Below are 22,627 nucleotides of genomic sequence, written 5' to 3'. Positions count from 1 at the left end.
TTATAGTACTGGTGAATTCTTTCCTGTCAACTGTGTGTTTTCTTTCTTTGCTGAAATAGAATTACAGGGGCAAATCATGTGTTGGTGATTCACTACCAATATTATTATTATTATTTTTTTTTTTTTTAAGTAAAACAGAGCCCTTCACAACTTTCTATGCACCTCATAAAATGGAAATATTTCTCACCATGGCACCATAGTGTTTTTCTCCTTGACTTGAGGCTATTCTGCCTTTTACCCCACTTGTAAATTGCTTTGAATAAGAGAAAATGACAAAACAAATGTAAAAGTAAATGTATGTCACAATATGAAGAACAAATTTGTTCCTAGATTATGACTATCTGCACATAAAACATTAAATTTAAACAGATTAAAGTGTCAGTTAATTTCAGAAGGAAACAGCGTTCGTTAGATTGGGTTCTTTGTGTTCACAAAAATTTGTTTTGTGGGCACAAAGTGACAAACAACAGCAACATCTGACGCAGTGGTAACAAAACAAAGTGATCCAAAATGCAGCCAGACAATAGCACTTCTTTCAGGTAACACTCCAAAACAGGAAAATTAATATATTACTATTAGTTAAGGTTTACCTGTACTAGGCCCCCACCAAACACCAATCAGTGTCGCCTGCTTCAAACAAAGAGACCATTAACTGTGACATATGCCTTTAAAGGGGAGGACTCTGCCAAACTGACAAACCTGCCTACCAAGGAGTGGCTTTTGTGATCACATTTGGTTTACTGTTAGTCTAAGTACAGACCTGTTGACTTGATGAAGTTTGCACATTTAGTTAACAATGTTGTTTGATTATTCTTTACTGTACTTCCTTCTTTTTTAATTTTTCTTTGTCTTTGGCTGGTGGCTGCGGCTTAGGAGGTAGATCATGGGATCAGCAGTTTGATTCTCATCTCCTCCTGGGAAAGCACCTGTCTGAAGGGGGGATGACTCTGCCTCATTCACAGTCCTGCCTAAAAAGTGGGTGGCGTCTTCTGTATTCAATCTAGGGCAATATTCAGAAACTGAGGTTTTTAAAAAAGAGTTTATAGCTGTACACATGAATCCATCTGTGCCCATTTCTGAGAGGATCTGACCAATCCAGATCCTATTCAGCAACAAAATACAGAACTACAGAAATTACTGTCACTGCCTCACACTGTTTCCAGGTGACACTACAGAGGGAGTTTGTGATGAAACCTCAGTTGGATCAGTTCAGTCAAACTTTTTTTTTTTTTTACAACTTGTTATAGTTTGTTTTGTCATTAGTAAGAACTTTAACGTAAAAACTGGCTTTATCTTCTGTTTGAAATAAATATTTGCATTTATCGAAACATTTCTGAAAGATCTTCATTCAGTCTTTTAAAAGAAAAGCATTTCCACAGTTGGGCGCATTTCCTGTTCCTACATTTGAATGTGAGAATCTTATGCTGAACAAACATCCTCCTCGTGAGATTGGACATTGAGAATCTGTTGCGACAAAAAACTCTACTTGACTTTAGAACCAGTAGATCCAGAATCATGTGAGACTGTCAATAATATATGTGCAGAGTGGAGCCCAGGACCATGACCAAGGCCAGCAGGAAGGAAATCTCTTTCAGTTTTCAAGACATTTATTTGCATTTTTTTGTTGTAATCTTCAGTACAGTCTGTCATCTGACAGGAATGCATGAGAGAACGCATGATTGGCTCAAAACAGTTACATGATCATCATCATCATTAATGTTTTTACTGAACACTGAAAAAGTCCCACAAGATCGCGCCCCAACCCCCACCCACACATCAAGGATCCCACCCACATTACAACATGGCCCTGCCCACCCACCCCAGACTATCCAGGTGAGTCCCTGAAAATCCAGGTCAAGCCCTTCTGAGAGACGAGCATAGAAAAGACAAAGAACGGTAAAAAGGCAAAAAATCAACGAAAACCCCACCCTATCATCTAACCACCCAAAACGACGCGACAGGGCCTGCCCCTGGAATGATGCCATCATCCCGACATTCAGAAATGGTCCAAGGAGACAGACATCAGTAGAACCAACCAATTAGAGTACAGGAAGTCATGGGTCCTGTGAGCTGATTGGCTGAGAGATGAGTGTTAAAATGTGAGCATTTTACAGTGTGGCTGAGGAGCTGCTGCGCCTCCACCCCAACCTCCCGAACCCTTGGAGGTGAACAGAAATATACACAGATACCTGCAGTATATACAAACACAGATCCTCTGTCAGAGAGATGTCACACTCCACTTCTGTCAATGCAGATTATTAAAAACTAAATGTCACAGGTTTTACTCTGGAGGGAGACTTCAGCTTGCTCTTTACTTCCTGTTTATCTTAGACTCAGTGTCAAAAGCTCTTGTAGCTTTTCACTTCATGGCACATTTTATCTTTTCTCTTTAATATTCTGTTACAGTTTAGTTTGGGTTTTGCTTTAAGAGTCTTTCATAGAGGAGATATATCTGTATATGCAAGTCAAAAAAATGAATGAACCCATCAGTGTCTCCATTTACAGAAAGTGTTTAAAGTTTGGAGATTTTGCAGATCACAGATCATTTTACTATAATAACTGACCATTTAAAATCAAAACTTCACAACCAAAAAAAAATATTAGAAATGGTTTCCTTCTCCAAACTAGTTTTAAAAGTTTGTAAAAGACATTTAAGACTCACAGGTTCTTTCTGACACTTTCTGCTCTGCTTTTGGTGACGATGACTGGGTTGGATCATGTTCCCACCACAAACAAAATACTACTTTTGGGACCAGACCTAAACCAGATGCAGTAAAGCATCTTGGTGCGTCTCAACCCAAGAGCAACTGTTCGGACCAAAACCAAGGGGGGAAAAAACAAAACAGAATTAAACAGCCTAAAAGTAGGTTTGAAAACATCCTGAATCCAAGTCACTAAAAGTGACTCTCCAGGTGTGACAGGTAATGTTTCACGCAGTCTGCTCACAAGTATTTCTGTGACATCACGTTTGTTGATTGGAGGAAAGAAAAAGTCTGGACACACTCAGATATGTACCTCTATACTTGTGAGGACCCTTATTGATAATGTATGTCTCCTAACCCTAACCCTTCTGAATAGTTCATTCTAGAGGGTCATTAGAAATAATATAATCTTAGGAAGTGGAAGTGTCCTGGAAGTGTTTCATGTCAGTTACATGATTGAATTAACCCTTCACTGCATCATGCTGAACAAAATTTCCCATATAAAAATGTTCTCACAGGGTGCGTTACTCAGTCTGGTCCTCACAAAGATAGGTGTACCAACACACACACACACACACACACACACACACACACACACACACACACACACACACACTCTCTCCCTCTCACACACGCAAACACTCTATGAGGGGGGGGTTAGAGGGGGCAGCCCCTCATCACTCGGCGTGGCCGTGTCATCACTCGGGTCAAGGCTGTCTTTCAAACTAACAGTGCTGTCTGAGGGTGGAGGTGTAGACTCAGAGCAGGGCGGGGTTAGCTCAGAGGCAGGTGGGGCTAGCTCTGTGGGGGGTGGGGTTTCAGGGGAAGGGTCTTGGGTCCCATTGGCTGTCGGGGGAGCTTGCTCTATAGGTGTGGTCATGGTGGGTTGCGGCAGAGAGAAGGCAGGGTCCACTCGCCGTGGGGCAGGGTTAGAGAGCAGGCCGTCAGCGAGAGAAGATTTCTCCACCAACCGCCACTGCATGATGCTGGTGTCCTTTCCCCCCGTTGAGATCAGGTGACTGTCATTGTATAGGAAGCTGACATTGGTCACATGACTGCTGTGGGCGCTGTACTTTTGGCTGGGAGCCTGCAGACAGTTTATTGGTTACTGATTAGTGAATAATTAGAATCAAAGCATGATTTGTTCTAAATCAACAATAATTGAAGTGAAGTGAGTGAAATATAACAAGTAGACAAGTTTATTTTATTTTATGTAAAACTGCTGTAAACAGACTGAAATGTTCTCATTGAATGACACATTTTAGTTGCTGTAGAAAAAACAGTGTGTGTATATGTGTCACCTTGGGGGTGGAGCATGGGTAGGCGAACAGGTGAACTTTACAGAAGTCATCAGCCAGAGCGATCACTTTTCTGTTGTGAGATCTGATCAGAGCATTGATGTCAGTTCCATCTGAGCCTTCAGGCCACACGCCTGCATAACACAAGTTAATGTTGAATTTAGTAATCAGTGAAAAACTTGATGACAGAACAAAATAAAACCTGTCTGCTGTCATTATGATGCTCTGAACTCAACCAAAATCTTCTGTCATGAACTTCTCATTGCGTTTGTACTACAGTTCAGCAGTTCTAACGAGTCAACTATCAAGGCTCTCCAACACCTTGTCATTACAATTGAAAATCCCCTTTGTTGATCCCCATGTGGAAACAGCTACACTTAGGTGATAGTGCTACTTCAGGGTTAGAGAATCAAACCAGCAGTCTTTGGGTTTGTAGATGACTGCCTTCCTGACATCTTATCCAAGTATCTATATCTACAGTATTTCACAGAAGAAAATGAAACCGCACAGCAGCACAGACCACAAAACGGTTAGTTATTTTTCCCTTGTATTGTCTTCTGCAGGAGTGAATAAATGGTGGAAACCAGTCCAACTGATGTCTGTTACACCAGTACACTGTACACAAAACAATAGCTGGACACACTCATGTACAGTAATACAAACAGTGAGATACTGACCAAACACGTGGTATCCTAGTACGCAGGTGTATGTCGCCCAGTTGATGTCTTTACATTCTGATCGATTTCTGATCAGTTTACAGCCATTTGGAACATCCCCTGAAAATACACAATCGTTACTACACACTATTATACTACTACAACTACAGCACTATAATACCACAACATACAGTACTATAAGTACTGAGGCTGAAAGCATTAAAATATCTCAGTCAGGAAAAAGACACTGAAAGCAAAGTGGTGTTTTGGCTTTTTCAGACATGAAGTTGAGATAAAAAAAAAAATAAAAAAAAAACGGTTTCTCAAAGAAACTGATGAAGACACAAGTGTCATGTTGGGAGTGAAGCTGCTGTGTGAGCAGAATCGTGGGACCACTGAGCTGAAGAACTGTGCTCTGAATCTTCCTGTGTGGTGAAGGGACCAGATGCTGTTTGTTAGCAGAGCTCAGTGGGAGACTGATCTGTAGACATGGATCATGAGCTCAGGCAGGAAGGTTCTGTGAACCTGATGCAGCAGCTACAAAAGGTCAGAGCAGAGACATGAACAGTGGAGACATTTGTCCTGTGAGAGGTGCTGCTGCAGTTTGGACCATGTGGAAAAGCTTGATTGTGCAGCTGCCCATCCTGTTAGTAGAACTCTGCAGTAGTGAGAAGATAACAGGGGTCTGCACAAAGAGCTGGGTAGATTAAGTGAGGGTTTTTATAATTTTCTGATGTTAGATGAAAAATCTGCTGCCTGAGAGATGTAGGAGTGTGATGTCCAGTGATGATTCCAGATTCCAGCAGAGTTAGTGGAGACAGTCACTGAATATCCTAGGTTAATACTGATGCTGAGCTGCATAGAACTTCTGGTTGGGAAGACTAGAACTTCTGTCATGAAGAGACTAAGCTGAAAATCCAAGCGTAGATTTCAGAGAGCCAGGCACACGTGTGATGACACAGGTAGAGCTACTGTATGTCATCAGTGTAGCAGTGGATGATGGATAGGATGAGTAATAGGTAGGACCTGAGCCAGCTGATAAATGTACCAGACATACCCAGAGAGTGCTGGCAGGAGGATCTTTAAGGATCTTTACAGTGTCAAATGCTGCAGACAGATCAAGGATTTTAGCCAGAAATGGAAGATGAGAGACAGGTATATAATTCTACAACTGCACAATATTAAAAAACACAGCACTACAACTTAGTACTACAATAACTGCAGTATCATAGTACTCACAATAGAGGATCTCATAATCTCCAGAGTTGGACATGATGAAGTGGTTGTCAGGTGACCAGTCCAGGTGTGTGATATAGCTGGAATGTCCCTGTAAAACATCACCATCACCATCATCACCGAACTCACTGCCTGTCCATCAGCAACAGTGAACTCTGGGAACTGTAGTTCCACATGTACAAGGACTGACCCTCATAGGAGCAGCTCATCTGTAAACCGTGTTGACCTAAGGTGTGGTAATGTCTCACCTGGCTACTGTGCATTGCAGTTGAACAGAAAAAAATACATTTTTATAAATATGTCAAATATGTCAATATGTCAATCAGAGAGTCTGAAACACCAGGAAAAACAAGCACATGTTTAATGAGGACGAGCAGCTCCTGCGTCAGGCCCGGGTTCCGGTGTTCAATATGTGCATGACTAGACATCAGGAAATTAAAGAATAAAACCTGTGAACCAGTAGAGTCCCCGTGGACTCACCGTGCACTTCCCATATCGACTGTATTTGCGTCCTCGGTCTGAGACGGTGTAGAGGTAAATAAAGTTGTCATGAGATCCAACAGCCAGCAGACCACCATCTGAGAAAAAGAAGGGGCATTCTGGGACATATAGCTCACTTCTTTTACTGTGTCGCTATAAAAACAGTCTTAAAATGCCACCCACCTACAGAGAAACGCATCACTGACAGCTGCTCGTTGCCATCAGTGTGGATCCCCACCAGATCTGTGGTCTCTGCATCCAAGACGTACCACCTGATACCAGGAGACCAGTTAGACCATTAGACTGCACAGTGTTTACAAACCATTTCTGATCTATAGATCTGTATAGAGAACTGAATAGGAACTGACTTTCCTGAGTGAGTTCCTATTGCGACCACAGCTCCGCTGGGATGGAAATCTGCACAGTGTCCGTGTTCCTAAAGGACGCACAGAGCTGTTACTCACTTTTCAGTTACCTAGTGTGTAAGTTAAGTCCCCCACTCCACCCAATACCCTCTCTTACCTCCAGCGAGCGGCTCCACTGCAGACTATGGTCCACAGAGTTCCAGAGGCACACTAGCCGGTCCTGAGCACACGTCAGAAACATGGATCTGGATGGGTGAGACGCTAAACCCCACAGTTCATCTGTGTGACCCTAAACGCAACAGAAATATGTTACAGAGACTCACAACGCAACACAAATATACAAAAAAATCCAAAGATATTGTGATAGATATAAAGTACAACACTACTTCACAGCTGTTCAGTACAAGTTCCTGTGAACCTTTTCTTGGAAGAAATACCTCCATAAACCTTTAACAAGTCCTTTTACCACAAAACAACATATCTGCGATGAAATCAATACAACGTCATGTGGTCTCACCTGGACCAGGACCAGGAAACCATCATTGAAGGTTCCTCTCAGGATGAAATTACGAGATGTCCCAACCAGAAACTCGTCCCCCTTGCCCTCAGACAAAGCTCGGATGGTTCCATACTGATCCGGGACCTGGAAGATACACACAGGAAGAAATTCTTTAAATAGTTACACAAACACATCTCAATAAACAGAAATCGACCAAAGAGGCTGTTGATGGTCTGAGTTGTTCAACTAAACCTCTGTGCTGGAGTTTGCAATTAAAGTTCTTCATTAATGCGGTTTTCTTTTCTTACATCAAGGTCCAATGGAAACAAGTCTCAAACTTAAGACTTTACTAAAGTAACTTTAGGTAAAAACAGTCATGTGGCTTCTTGTTTTAGTTTTGAGCAACAAACAAGTTATAGAGTGTGAGTTTAGCCCAGTTATTCTTCACGGGTGTGTGCAGGTGTGTATTTTACCTCAATGTCCCTCTCTGTTCTCAGCTCGTGGTCCCACAGGAGGATTTTCCGGTCCTTCCCTCCTCCAGTCAGCAGAGTGCCACTCCTCATCTCACACATACAAAAAACGCTGCCCTCGTGACCTTTGACCTGCCGACTGATCTGAAACGCTGCACAGACAGAGGTACACACAATTCTGTGTTCATTACATTCTAATGTTCAACGCCATAATCACCAGAGGACCCTAACCCTTACCTTTCTGTGTATGTTTTGCAGCACACGGTGCACAGGTGGGAGTGGAATAAACAGGTGTCAGTTTACTCAAATAAAAAGTCAGTTGTCTGTTTTTCTGCACTTGGATATAATGTTTGACATAAACCATATGTTTGGAAGCAGTGTCACTTGGCTGCACTTTGACTTTGTCAACATTTCTCACTAAACATCGTCTATAAAATAACCAGGCTGACGCCTTCACTTTTACTGTTGTCAGTTCATGCATCCGCCAGGAGGTGGAAGCATTTCACACAACTGTTTCTTTCTGAACAAATCTGCTGCAGAATTTTTTTTTGTTCTATTCAACCCCCCCCACCAAAAAGCTGACAACTAAGACAAACTGATCTGATTCCAGCACAGAACGAGTCCAGTCGAGTATGTAGACAGGGCATGTTATGTAAATTCACTAACAGCATCCCATTTACACAGAAAAATGTTTAACTCTTGGCTCTGTTCCTCATTAAACCCGTTTAACAACATGCGACTAAAACCATTACTGTAACTGGGCCAACACAAACAGACACACCCACACCCCTGCTGGGTGTTTTTCTTCTCTGCTGTTTTTGTCGAGAGTGCAAAACTGAACCAGAATGTCTTTTTATTTAATGCTAAAGCTTCAGGCGTCTGTCTGCAGGTTTCGACTGTTCTACTGAAATGTGACAGTTCTGTGAAATCAAAGAATTGAAGGTACAACACAAACAATGGATTGGTGGGTTTGGGTACAGCCGCCTCTAACACACTGTAATTAATCTTTTATAATTTGCCAAAATGTAGAAAAAATTATGTGCCTGCTGAACCCAAGGCTCTGAGGTGCACTGCAGATACCGTTGACAGTATCGTTCACATCGGCCGTGAGAAATAAAAACTACACTGATCACAGGTAAAACTGACAGCAGGTAAATTTGGGCACATTAAACAGGAAACAAGCTGCCAGCCTGACTATCCTCTTAACTGGTCTTTAACCAGTTAAAACTGGTTAGGTTCTTCCTCACCTCTGGGTCCCTTTGAGTTGGGAGTCTCAGTGGAGCTCCTGGTCCAGACCAGTAAGACTCCTCCAGAGTCTCCAGTCAGGATGTCTCCAGTACTCAGGAAGGCCAGACACTGAACAAACTTCGGCTTCTCGTATTTCTGAAAACACAGCAAGAAAGGGGCTCAGGGTGAAACCACAACTAGAGTGTTGAACCAGGACTTGAATTTGTCCTTAAATTATTTCCCAGTTCTAAGACAAAACACCCATGAGGTCTGCTGAATCTGAACTGGTCTGACAGTTTTATGGAATCTAAAGAACATTAGCATAATTCTGTCAAAAACATGGATTCTAAAGGTTTTTTGGGTGGTGATGGGTGTTTTTCTGCAGATCAGATTTCTCTCCTTTGTTCCTCCATTTAACCTCATTTAAGTTTTTATCAATTTAATCGTTCAGGTCTAAATCTTTAAACAGGAAATAGACTTCACACTCAAAACAAAAACGTATTCTCACCCCAAAGATTCCCTGTTTACGAGCCAATGAGTTCCCAGACCAGGTCCAGAAGAAGATGTGGGACTTTCCACAGGTTACAATGGTGTTTGGGTCCGTGGGGTGGAACTCCACAGCCAGGACCACTTCGTTAGTGGTCTGGTAGAACACCAAAGACTAGTTAGAACCATTATGAACCAGCTGGAGACCAGCTCTTTATAGGAACCAGTTCTGCCTGCTGATTCCTCAGACTTTGCTTTAAAAAGCTCTATTGAACAAGTAAAAACCTAAAGAAAAGCTGATGTGGAGGGGAGCGGATTTAAATACAAGATTGAATTGTATGTTCTGTATGTAGAAAACACAAAGTGCTTACCTTAATTTCAGCAATTTTTGACTTCTTCTGCCAGTCCCAAACTGTCAGCATATGATCATTACAGTCATCAATGACACTCAGGTGCTGACCAGAGTCCTGATAAAGAGAGACAGGGTGTGAGACAGCAAGAAACAAGAGTGGAGGGGTGAAGGCGACATGAACAGTTCTGTCGTGAAAAGATTAAAAACTAAAAATAAACGACTGATGCACAGAAATACTCAGTAGACTGCAGTTCCCATGATTCAGCTAGGGAATACTTACAGCTTTAGAGAAAGCCAAAGAGCCGACGCCTCGCTCAAATGTTCCCAAACCAACAACCTGCAGAGTGGACAGACTGACGCTATCCCAGATACGGACATGAGGTTGCAGAGCCTGTAAAAGGGATGGACACGTTAGCTAATAATCATCACTATTCTTAATCCTGGCCTAGGGCTTTATCAGTTTTGGTCTAAGCTGTTAATAGTCCTGTGCCCGTATTCACCAAGGATGTAAAAGGTGACTGAAGCTGATGAGGATAATTTCACACAGTAGTTTACAAGAGACTACAACAAGCATATTACTCTACATACTGGATACACACACACACACACACAGTACTATCTTCCGTTACTGCTTAAGTATAAAACGTCACTTGAAAACTGTCTGATTTCAGCATTTGGGAAAACTACAACATGTCACTTTAATTTGTACTTAGCCCAGAAGCTTTGACTTAACACGATTTCCTAGCTGTACTGAGGACCAAGTATTTTTTATTATCAAGTTAAATTTGAGCATGATCCTGAGATGCTTCATAAATATGAGCCCTGGTCTAGTCGTGGACAGTCCTGGTCGTGATGATGATGGAAGATGCTGAGTTCAATCAAATGTAATCTTTGTCCTCACCCTTCCATCTTTGTCCACTCCTGCTATCTGTCCTGTAGCAATCCGGATCTTATCAGGGTGAATTGCCAGACTGTCAACAGACACAGAGAAACGATGTCACTTATTTGCCACAGACTAGCCAATAGGAGAGCAGCAGGTGAGTTAGTGTATGCGTGTGGTTTCTAACCACTTCACGCAGTCAGTATGTCCCAGGTAATGTCTCTGAGTTCGCTCTTCATAGTTGAACAAAACCACAACGGAGGCAATGAAGTAAACAATCTCTCCGGTTGGAAGGAGGTAGACATTAGCTCTGCAGTCTCTGCCACGGTAACCATACCTGTGACAAGTCAAGGAAACAGCTAGACACAGCACCTGGAGATCTAATAGAGATGGAGATCTAAGAGGCAGTGTACAGAAAAAATACTGAGGACCCATTTTAGATCAGCTTAAGGTCCACCAAGCATATTTTGGGGATAACAAAAAGGTATTCTGCTGAGGATTGTATATTCACTGGTAAGATCCAAGAAACTTAAAATCCACTTGGGGCAGAGAATGATGGCTTTGGACCTGGAGGTGCTGACTCCATATTAATACTTTACACCTGAGCGCGGGTCATGGTCTGATGAGTCCATAACCAGACCCTAACCAGAACTAGCAACAGTTCCAAGGTGATGCCCCATCAGATTCTCAGTTAGATCACTACAGCCTCTTTTTACATAAACCTGCAGTACGATGGATCCAGAATCTACTGTCTGGAAGTATGTGGTAGTGTGGAGAAAGAAGATCCATGTGCCTGAGTGAGTTTCTGAGAGGACATATAGAGATAAAGGAATAAAGATGACCAACCCCTAGATTGATTGTTGTTATACTGCCCAGAAGAGTGTTTGCAAGATAAAGAGGAAAGATGGAACAGAGGGGTTTTATAGCCTGAGAAATGGTTTGAAGAGACAACCTGGATTAAGATTCGGGCTGTGAGTGCCATCTGTAAACACGTTTTTATGTTTGATGGTCTTGTTCGGGTGGGTCAGCAGAAGGGCAGGACTTATGGAAACCCCAGTTAGAGAACACAAAGTCTTCTCTCCTTGCTGCGGGTATTACACCTAAGATGATTCATCACACTGATTTCTAGATGGAAGTTCCACAACGCCTGTCCCTTGTTAGGTCAAACGGCAGGTGGTGTATCTTGGACAAACCTGTTTGGTTCTGGTCTTTAAATCTATTTTTTGTCATTTCGAAACAAACTAATGAATAGGATTTTATTGTGCCTCCGATACCATAAACATCCACTAAGACTTTTAAACTTTTGCTTTCACCAACAGTCAGTTCTCAGTGGCAGCGTATCTGCGAATAATCACTTTAGCAAACAACAATCTTATTACTGGTATCACTGGCCCCTACACATAAAGCAGAACTTATAACTCAGATTACTATTGAATTACCACCCCTCATAACCAGAGGAAGGATACACCCATTCTAGCTTCAGTCTTTCTGAAGGAAGTTCTGTTCGAACATCCTCATAGTTCTCCACATCTGAAGGAATGAACATGGTGATTGGTCTGCCCCGCATGAACATTTTAATGTGGTTCCCCTCTGAAAAAAGAGAAACACACAAAAACAGAAACTTGTTAATTCCTCAAAGAAAGTAGCTTTGTGTTGGTCTCCGTGGTTTTGAGCCTCTCTGTGGTGGATAGTCTTTCTAAACACACTGACAAAGAGAAATACTGTCCAAGTTTTATTGCTAAGTAAATAAAACACAGCACAGCACTAAAATCAGATATCAAAACAGACAGATGAAGGACAGATGAGGCAGGTGAGTTGAGCTCCACAAAATCACTGTCAACTTGTCAATCAACGTGGGTGTGACATCACAGTCACATCATGTGGTGTGCAGGGCTTGTGTTTACACTACTGAACAAAAATACTAACTTATATGGAAGTAAATTACATCAGACAGGTGAGATGTCACCTGACTAGCAGGAGGGTGATCGAGGCTGGTGATGTAACGCGGAGAAAGATGCAATTGGTTCAGAACACAAAGCGCTCATTCAGCTGCAATTAACATGTTAGCGTGTAGCTAGCTTGTTGTTAGCCTGCTTGCTTCCAGCGACTTGTCGGGACTCACCTGCTTGACTGTTTTTCTCTCGGGTCGATATTTTGGCTGTTTGAGACAAAGACAAAGTCAAAAACAACAACTACACAAACACAACAACAAACACAGTTGCAGCCTCCGTGAAATAAGCTAAAATTTTAGTTTTATTACAAACATGTTGGAGCAGTAGCTTCCAGCAGTTCTAGCTTTCTATTGGCTGTTACACACAATGGAGATGACAATGATGACGAGGATGAGTATGGTGCTGTGTTGATTAAGATGTGTTTACCTTGACTGATCACTGGATCTTTGTGTCTGAAAAGAGAAGAAGAAAACAAACGTCAGTTGTGTGCAACTGACAAATTCTGATTAATAATAAAATTATAAGGAAATCATTAAATGAATTTGTCATGTTAAAGGTTTTCTTCAGGTTCTACCTTACTGTAGGTTCAGGTTCTATTATAATGGTGGAAGACCACATCTCATATCTCTGCACAACATGTTGCAGAAGGCTGGATTGATGATCAGGAAATCATCAGAATGAGTTCTGAACAATGAATGATGTTTAAAAATCACATTTTCTGACTTAATTCTGAAATATTCTGTTGAACAGACAATTTACTTTGTTATTCAAGTAATAAATGCTTGATTATTGATCGTATTTCTCCTGTTACACAGTAGATGTTTGTTCCTCTGATGCATTTGTATATTTTGATTTTGTGGCTTTATATTTCACACATTTTTATAAGTTAAGGAAACTGAGTCTGGCTGATAATCAAGTTTTTGATTACACCAAGTTATATATGAAAAGTGTGTGAGCTTATTATTAAGTCTATGTCAGGGATTCTGCTCCTCCTACATTAGACATATTTTTTCGCTTCCTTTTACTGGAGCTGACATTTTGATTACCATACTTGTGCTGTGTTTACACCAATTAACACCAACACTATTTAACCTAGTTTTACTTTACAGTGACTGGAGTAGGAGTCGTAACATACGCTTGTGTTAATCAAGCACCTGTTTATAAAACTGCTAATTTCCACATAATCTTGTTCTCTGAGGTCTGCTAGCTTCTTTTTTAGCTCTTCAGTTAGCCATGGCTGCTTCTCCTGCTCTCACCTGCTCTGTATGTCTGATGTTTAGTTTCTCCTCGGCCTTCTTTAATGATAAGGGGATATGTAATAAATGTAAGTTTATTTGCAGCATTGGAGGCGAGGCTGACCGAACTGGAGACTCTGCTCTGGCTGGGTGACAGTTCGTTGGAAGAATAACCTCAGACACTCAGCCAAGGTTCACCACGACCAGGATCAAGTTTCCAACAGATTTTCTCCACTAAGCGACAAACCGCTGAGAAACCTACTCTGACAATTGGCAGCACTATAGTGAGAAATGTGAAGTTTTCAGCGACCATAGTCCAGTGTCTTCCTGGGGCTATGGGCAGAAAATCCTGACCACGTAAATTATATATATCAAAAACCCACACAAGAGGAGTGATTCATAAAAACTTAATGAAAATAAAAAACGTAATAAATGAAATTATGAAATAGACTTATTTTGCCTTACTGAAACCTGGCTGCAGCAGGAAGAATAAACAATCAACATGTCTCTTACAGCCCACCCCGACTAGACTGCTCAAAGATGTCTTACTTTTCGTTAGCACGTCCATATTATCAGATCAATCCATCTTTACCAAAAGGCTACAGTGGCAAGAAAAAGTATGGGATTACATGGAGTTTTGCATGAATTGGTCATAAAATGTGCTCCAATCTTCATCTAACTCACAACAATACAAAAACACAGTCTGCTGAAAATAATAGTACACAAACATATGTTTTCATGTTTTTATTGAAAATAACATGTAAACATTCACAGTGCAGGGTGGAAAAAGTATGTGAACCTTTGGACTTAGTAACTGGTTGACCCTTCTTTGGCAGCAATAACCTCAACCAAACGTTTCCTGTAGTTGCAGATCAGACCTGCACAACGATCTGGAGTAATTTTGGACCACTCCTCTTCACAAAACTGTTTCAGCGTAGCGATATTCTTGGGATGTCTGGTGTGAATGGCTCTCTTAAGGTCATGCCACAGCATTTCAATCGGGTTGAGGTCAGGACTCTGACTGGGCCACTACTGAAGGTGTATTTTGTTCTGTTGAAGCTATTCTTTTGTTGAATTACTTGTATGCTTTGGGTCATTGTCCTGTTGCATCACCCATCCTCTGTGGAGCTTCAGTTGGCGGATAGATGGTCTTATGTTTTCCTGCAAAATGTCTTGATAAACTCTGGAATTAATTTTTCCATCAATGACAACAATCCGTCCAGGCCCTGAGGCAGCAAAGCAGCCCCAAACCATGATGCTCCCTCTGCCATATTTTACAGTGGGGATGAGGTTTTGATGTTGGTGTGCTGTGCCTTTTTTCTCCACACATAGTGTTGTGTGTTTTTTCCAACCAACTCAATTTTGGTTTCATCTGTCCACAGAATATTTTGCCAGTAGTGCTGTTAAACTTCCTGGTGCTCTTTTGCTAACGTGCTGTGATATTTTTTTTGGACAGCAATGGATTCCTCCATGGTGTCCTCCCATGTACTCACTTCTTGTTTAATGTTTTCCTTATTCTAGATGTGTCAATAAAAAAGTTGGCATGTGCCAGAGATTTCTGTAAGTCTTTAGCTGACACTCTAGGATTCTTCATTACCTCATTAAGCATTCGGCGCTGTGCTCTTGCAGTCATCTTTACAGGACGACCACACCTAGGGAGACTAGCAACAGTGCTGCAACAGTAAAGGGCAGGACAGCTTTCAGGAACACCTCCAATGTCATCACACTGATTGGACTCAAGGTTGGCTCACTCCTGGCTCCAATTAGCTCTTGGAGAAGTCATAAGGCTAGGGGTTCACATACTTTTTCCACCCTGCACTGTGAATGTTTACATGTTATGTTCAATAAAAACATATAATGTTTGTGTTCTATTATTTTCAGCAGACTGTGTTTTTGTGTTGTTGTGAGTTAGATGAAGATCGGAGCACATTTTATGACCAATTCATGCAAAACTCCACATAACCCCAAAGGATTCACATACTTTTTCTTGCCACTGTACATATCTCAGGCTCTTAAGGTTGCTGTAGTCAAACCTCTATTCAAAAAGCCTACTCTGGACTCAGGGGTTTTAACCAATTATAGTCCAATATCCAATCTGCCCTTTATCTCTAAATTTCTTGCAAAAGTAGATTCAAAACAATTATGTGACCACCTGCACAGGAATTACCTGTGACAAGATTTCCAGTCAGGATTTAGAGTACAGAGAACACAGGGAGTTACATAGTGTACATACAAAAACTGTTGCCCGGGTTCTTCACAAGTTAAAGCTTTATGAGAGAGTGGCAAGGAGAAAGCCACTGTTGAAGAAAACTCATGTTAAATCACAACTTGAGTTTATGGCATTTGAGGTTGCTTTCACACCCTAATTCGTTTGCTTTGGTCCTCTGCACCAAGAGGGAAAACGAACTTGAGTCAGATTTAATCGAACTAAATCCTGTAGATGGGAAAGTAACCTGAAAGACACTATGGTCCAGTGAAGGAGGGTTCTTTGGTCTGATGAGGCCAAAATGTTGCTTTTTGGCCTTAGACAAGACGCTATGCTTGGCACACACCAAAACACTACACATCACCACAAACACACAATCCCCACTGTGAAACAAATAAAATTGAGTGGTACTGAATCAATGTCAGCACGAAACCCTGTGGCACAATAAAAGTAAGGGCTGGCGTGTGCCGGCTGAGGTGGGGTCATCAGCTGCACCACCAGCGCATCTTGCCCACACTGGCGGGAAGGTGGAGCGTGAACATAGGACCTGAAAGATGTTGAACTTTAGGTGAAACTTAGCTAAGAGGTAGAGGCCAGTAGCGTGCCAGACGTGTAAATTAGTTTTCCGACCTGGGTATAGGGTCTAAAGACTAACTAAACCATCTAGTCGCTGGTTCTCTTTTAAGGTGAACACAGTGTGTGTTTAAAAATGTCTTTGCAGGATTAGTTATGTTCTAGTCCTGTTTTCTTCAGATACTGAAACAATCGACTAATGTTTAACAATATTGTGTATCATGAAACGTTAATGTTGTGATTTCTCAATTTAAAACCAATAAAACAGATAGAAAGTTGATTTTTTTTCCCCCTGAAAATAAGTCAGCAGTGATGCTCATTTTTTCATTTACACACTTTGTGCAGTGTTGTTTATTTGTGGTGCACATGTTAACAAATTGAGGTTATAGTGTGTATTTCTAAGTGTATACATGTGTCATTGTACCTGTCTGCGCTCTTCACCACTTTAGCCAACAGTTTTGATGTAGACGCAGCTTTCACCAGTTTGTTTCTGTTTTCTTCTGCACTGTCCCAGGTGCTACTCTGAGAACGCTCCATACCTGAGGACCGCTTAACACTGGGGCCCCTGAACACACACACACACACACACACACACACAGCGTCAGTCTAGTCCATAGTAGTTATGGCGATGAGAAAGACAAAGTAGAGGAAGTCACTGTCAATCACTGAGCTTCATTTTAATCTTTCTCCAGATTCATGTGTTTGTCAACTAAATATTGCCTGGTTTTGCTGGAGGTTTCTTCCTCTAAAGGGAGTTTTTCCTCCCCACTGTTGTCTAAAGCTTGCTCAAATTGGATTTTTTGGTTTTCTATATCATTTATTTGTATAATTATTCTCTGTAATGTCTTAAACCTTGCCTGCCTTCGCATACCTTCTGTTGTGAATTGGCACTATACAAATAAAACTGAATTGAATTGAATTAACATTTAATCCATTTTAGTGAGTGATTATTGATTGATGTGCCTCTGAAGCCTGAAAACAAAACTGAAACTTGTGGATCTTGTGCTACTGACACGACAATAAAGTTTATCTTTATTCCTTTTTGGTGCTTAGACAACGTATTTTAATGTCATGTTATATTTATGTACTTCATGTATTTTCTGTATTACATGCAGTTTAGATACTTAATGTACTAATGCTCTGTCAGGCTTAGTTTTTCCTCCACTAAAAGCAAACTCAGTGAAACACACGACCCAGGGGCAGGTTAGAGAGCTGGGAAACATCAGAAACTCAGGGCCCATGCTGCTGGAGTCCTGCTGGAGGAGGAGAAGCAGAAGTAGGAAGATGAGGGGGTCCTCACTTTAACAGGTTAGTAAATAAGAGGTTTGTACCAGCAAAGAGAAAAAACAGATCCAGAAATTCTAGGATCTCCAGGAGGTCTCAGGAGGTTCCAGGGTACCTAGATCTCAGGGACACTCCTGGAGGTTCAAGAATCTTAGTAAGGTCCAGTTAGAGCAGAAGAGGAGGTCCTCAGGTGAAGCTGTGAGATCAGGTTAGTAAAACAGTCGCAGTTTTTTACCAGCAAAGAGCAAAAAGAGTCTCCAAAACTCACACTACTCATACTAGTGAGTACCTCAGAGTACTCGCGTATGAGACTCTAAGACCTCCACTAGAATCTAGGAGACTCCAACATCTCCTGGAGGTCATTCAGCCCTGCTCCTGAGGAGCCACAGCTGTGCTTCACTCCCACATCTAATTGGCTGGATCAGGTGTTCCTTTAGCCATTTAGGAGCACCTGTACCCGTATGCTAGGTGAGCCAGGTGTGGGTGGAGCACATAACTATGAGTCCTGAGGGCGGAGTTAGTAACCAAGAAGTGATGTCAGAGTAGCATCAGCAAGAAGTGTAAGAGGCACGCAACAAATCAGACGTAGAACCTTTTTGGAGGGACGTGACTTTTACTGCTGTCGAAGGCTGCTCTCTGCGGATTGGGGGTCTGAGGGGTCTGAGGAGTCTGGGGAGGGTGAGGAGAGGAAGGTGGGGATGAGTCCTTTGGGTGAGGACGTTCCTCACGTTCCTGGATTTCCTCCATTTGAGACCGCTGGTTGTTGACCTCTTTTTTCCTGTCTGCTCCACTGTGGACAAAACCAGGACCATAAGAAACCACAAACTACTGACTCTAGTTATTCTACTGATTTCAACTTTAAATTTTATGAGTCTATTTTTATATTTTTATTTTTCTGTGTTTATCAATCAGTCAGTCAATCAATCAATCAATCAGTCAGTCAATCAATCAATCAACATTAAAACTTTGTTGGTCCCAGGGGGGAATTATTTATGGCAATGTGGCAAACCAAAATCCATCTGCGACCACTTCCTGCCGACATGCATCCTCCCATCTGTTCCACCATGGACAAAGCCAGGCCTGTAAGAGATCTGAACTGGAGCTCTATTATTCTAATGTACTTTTACTAAATTTTATTTTCCACTTCAAAGTTGCAGATAGAGATTCAGGTCTTCTCTGCAGAGACTCAAGATATACTCATAGCTGAGGACTCTATCCCGGGACAGGTGAGAGTTCTTGGATCATGTTCTCAAACAAGCCGAGTCAAAACAAGAGCAGAGATCAGAGTAATCACATTTGGTCTGCAGTCACTGAGGAAACTAAACTCAATCAACTATGGAGGAAAATCAGTGAACAGTGACAAAGTAGCTGATTAAAATCCTCAAGATCTTCAAGAAATCAAACTTAAAACAGCAACAAGAAAACTGTTACAAACCTAAAACCCAAAGGTTCTGCTCAGTGGCAACTGGACCTGTTCAAGGTTCTTAAAGACGGTTCTCATCTGAAAAGCTTCTTCATTTCTTAATAAAGCTGTGAAGTCATGGACACCTGTCTACCAAGACCACCATGTGTAAATAGTCGCTAAATCACCTTGGGAGAGATTTCAGAACTGCACTGTAAGTTATAAGTGGTGTCATAGAACCCCCATCTGTCAAGTGATGGTCATTCCACTTAACGTAGATGGGCTAACTCAAACCCTAAGTCCAGCTGCCACTGAACAGCACCTTTTAGATAACCGTGACCTGGATGACAGAGAATCTGGAGAAAAACATAATCTCTGGCCAAGGTAAAAACAAAATCAGGTTTGTCCAAGTAACAGTTGGATGATTTTTACCTCTTGGCAGCAGACGACACCGTCTCCTTCCTAGTGACAGAAGTGGAGTCTCTCTTTCGTCCAGATGTTCCTCCATTAGCAATACAGGACATTGAGTAGGCTTCACGTAGTGCAGCACCACCTGCAGGGGGCAGCACATTATGTTCATGCCAACCATAACCAGTTAAAACTCAACCTGACCAGGTAGAGACCAACTTTTACCAGCTGGTGTGGTATGAAGATTCCTACATACCAAAGTAACAAAGATCAACTCAAACAGTCAATTCTGTCTCTGTACGTTACAGGAATTACAAGTGCCTGAAGCCTTCAGTTTTACCTACAGCAGGGAAAATGTAGCTCAGATATATTCAGGTCAGGTGAGTGATTTAGTCTGTGCAGGTCTTTAAATTGCTTAGGTTTAAAAAAGTTGGCTATTTCGCAGCACGCTTCAGATCCTTGTCCATCTGCAGTGTGAAGCACCTTCCTCCAAGAAGTCCAATCAGCATCTGTCTGCAACATTTCATCCTGCTGCTTTTGTCAACAGTCACATCATCACTTAATATTAGATAACCAATTCCATTGGTAGCTATGCACACCAACACCCCCAAGCTGGTACGTAACAGCAGCGCCACCTGCGTCATTGTTCACATAAAGTCTTGTGTAGTGTATGTTTAGGTCTGGAAGATTTAGTTTAGGTTTAGATTTAGTTAGCCACAAGGGAGCAGACTAGTGCAAATATCTACAGACCTGACTGTATTAAACCTATCTGTATTTAATATTCACCAACCAACAACCAAACAACAAGTATTTTACTAAATCCATCAGGGACAGTTAAACAAATCCATAAGTGGTTGGTAAATTCCATCACTCATTGTCTGCTGCAGTGGAAACTTCTGGATCCAGCAGCCCCAAATGTGTATCAGAAACAACCGAAAGGAAAGAAAAACTGATTAGTACCTTTGCCTACGTGCTGTTTTTTCGTCGCAGAGGCTGCAGAGTCTTCAGAAGCAGCGAGACGACGAAGGACATCAGCAAGAGCAGCTTTCATCACTGTCAGCTCATCTTCTTGCTGCTGGACACGAAGCTCCAATGCAGAAAGACGATCGTTGACATCTGAGACACTCGCTCCAGACATACTGTCATCTACAGGAAGACAAAGACACTGGATTTGTTTATACAGTCCTCTAGAGACACTGGTTCTGAATGTAGTGTCCTCTACATTTACATTTAGTCAATTATCAGACGCTTTTATCCAAAGCGACTTACAAGTGAGGTACAAGGCAAAGGCAGCATAAACATAAGGAGCCTAAGGACCCCTACTGGAGGTAGGACACAGCTGGGATTGAACCCCAGTCTCCCATGTAGGGCGGTGATGTTACCACTACACTATTCAGTCGCTCTACAGAGACACTGCATCTATTCACTGTCTAATACAGAGACTCTGGATCTGTACGCTGTTTTCTTTTAACCTGTGCAGGACTACTGTAAATCTGAATGTAAAGCACAAATGTTCAATAGGGCTAAAGCTTGTAAATTAGGCTACTGTTAATAGACATGTACTGATCTGAAAAAAAGAGCAATGGCTGAGCTGCTCTTCCATTGGGAAATGATAACTCATGCTGGAGTGTTTGTCTTGTTTTCATCAATGACGTACTGACGTGTAATGTTTACTAGTACATTAGATTTATGCTATGAAGTCAACTTACATTTTATTATGAGGCAACAAAACTCACTTTATTTCATTCATTTAACAAATCAACCCCATCAACTGCAGTGGTAGTAGTTTGTTTTTCTGGTAAAATGAAACAACAGGTAAGATGATGCCACAGCTTGTGAACTGAGGAGCTAGAACCAAAGTCTGGACCCAGAAACATTTTATCACTGGGTGATTTGTCTTAAACAGGAGCAGGCGCTGCTCCTTGTAATAAAATCCTCTGCACACTTCTGTCCTGCAAGTGTGGTTAAAAGCTGATAAGAAAACTGGCCCCAGGTACATGATGTGGGTCACAAAGAAATACACCTGTAGCAGTTTCACTGGTTTAAGCAGCTGATGTATTTTATTAATTCATTATTATTAATTAAAATGAGGAAACTTTTTTTACTTACGTACTTAATCTACGACATTAATAATAATTAGTATTGCGTCTGTTAAAAGATGCGTGTTGACATCTTAATAAACTGCAGTGAATCTATCAAATCTTTATTTTGCACACTGTTGCTGCGGCTCTTTTGTTTTAAAATACTGTTCATTCAAGGTTTTGGTTGGGTTATTGGTGATTTAGTTGGACTGTTTCGACACTGCAGCGGACTCGGACTACTTCCTGAAACACGCACACGCACACGGGCACGGCCAGGATGAATAAACGAACCGTTTCCTGATTCTTTGTTCTGCAGAGTCCACAGGAACCGCAGGGTGTCCAAGCAGTGGTTCGCATTCCATGGTTTCTAATTGTAAACGTGGTCCCAAGCAGGACCAGGTCTTTAGCTTCGAGGGTCCAGGTCTTAGCTCAGGAGGAGCGCCCGATTTTGTGGACGAGCAGCCGCCGGGGGGGCGGTGCAAATAAATACAGCAGTGACACGTGTAAAGCCGCCAGCGGCGCGTGCGGCTCCCGCCGTCCCGCTGCTGCACGCGTAGGTGACCAGGTGTAGTGTGGGCGCGAGCGGTGCCCGGGACTCACCTAAGCTGCCGGTGAATCCGTCCATTTTCCGGGAGAAGCGCGGGATCCGGGCCGGAGGCCTGCGGGAGGATAAGCGCACACTGCGGGCCTCCGTCCGGGTTTTTCCACCGCGGCGGGGGAAAAGGAGGCGAGCCTAGCCGAGCCGGGTCTGTCCCCGCCTCACTGCCTGCAGGGTGCGTCCGTCCGCGTTGCCCAAGTTCCGTCTGTTTGCTTCGGGTGAAGAAGAAGCAGCTCC

At 42.2% G+C, this 22,627-nt stretch overlaps 1 protein-coding gene across 1 annotated transcript; it reads right to left on the bottom strand.

Moving 5' to 3' along the window:
• Nucleotides 1-1,801: 1,801 nt before the first annotated feature.
• LOC113159394 (EMAP like 4) lies at nt 1,802-22,417 on the bottom strand. Its single transcript, XM_026356053.1, has 24 exons — nt 22,393-22,417; nt 20,672-20,857; nt 19,736-19,856; nt 18,494-18,691; nt 17,042-17,182; nt 13,030-13,055; nt 12,774-12,809; nt 12,118-12,241; nt 10,839-10,988; nt 10,673-10,742; nt 10,052-10,162; nt 9,791-9,886; nt 9,442-9,576; nt 8,954-9,089; nt 7,710-7,858; nt 7,255-7,380; nt 6,895-7,026; nt 6,741-6,808; nt 6,556-6,644; nt 6,373-6,470; nt 5,896-5,983; nt 4,678-4,776; nt 4,004-4,134; nt 1,802-3,789 (listed from the first exon to the last, which is right to left on the bottom strand). The coding sequence occupies exons 1-24, from the start codon at nt 22,415-22,417 to the stop codon at nt 3,346-3,348; spliced, it is 2,979 nt and encodes a 992-aa protein (XP_026211838.1). The 3' UTR covers nt 1,802-3,345.
• Between the last annotated feature and the right edge of the window lie 210 nt (nt 22,418-22,627).

Source organism: Anabas testudineus, chromosome 15, assembly GCF_900324465.2.
Source record: "Anabas testudineus chromosome 15, fAnaTes1.2, whole genome shotgun sequence".
In the NCBI taxonomy this organism is placed as follows: Eukaryota; Metazoa; Chordata; class Actinopteri; order Anabantiformes; family Anabantidae; genus Anabas; species Anabas testudineus.
The sequence above is the reverse complement of the archived record's forward strand: the minus strand, read 5'-3'. Positions and strand labels throughout refer to the sequence as shown.

Excerpts from the sequence above, each read along its gene's own strand:
- LOC113159394 (XM_026356053.1), bottom strand. The coding sequence starts at position 22,417 with ATGGACGGATTCACCGGCAGCTTAG. Across the intron at positions 20,858-22,392 it reads CGGATTCACCGGCAGCTTAG|ATGACAGTATGTCTGGAGCG; the intron begins GTGAGTCCCGGG and ends GTCTTCCTGTAG. Across the intron at positions 9,577-9,790 it reads CAAAAATTGCTGAAATTAAG|ACCACTAACGAAGTGGTCCT; the intron begins GTAAGCACTTTG and ends GTGTTCTACCAG.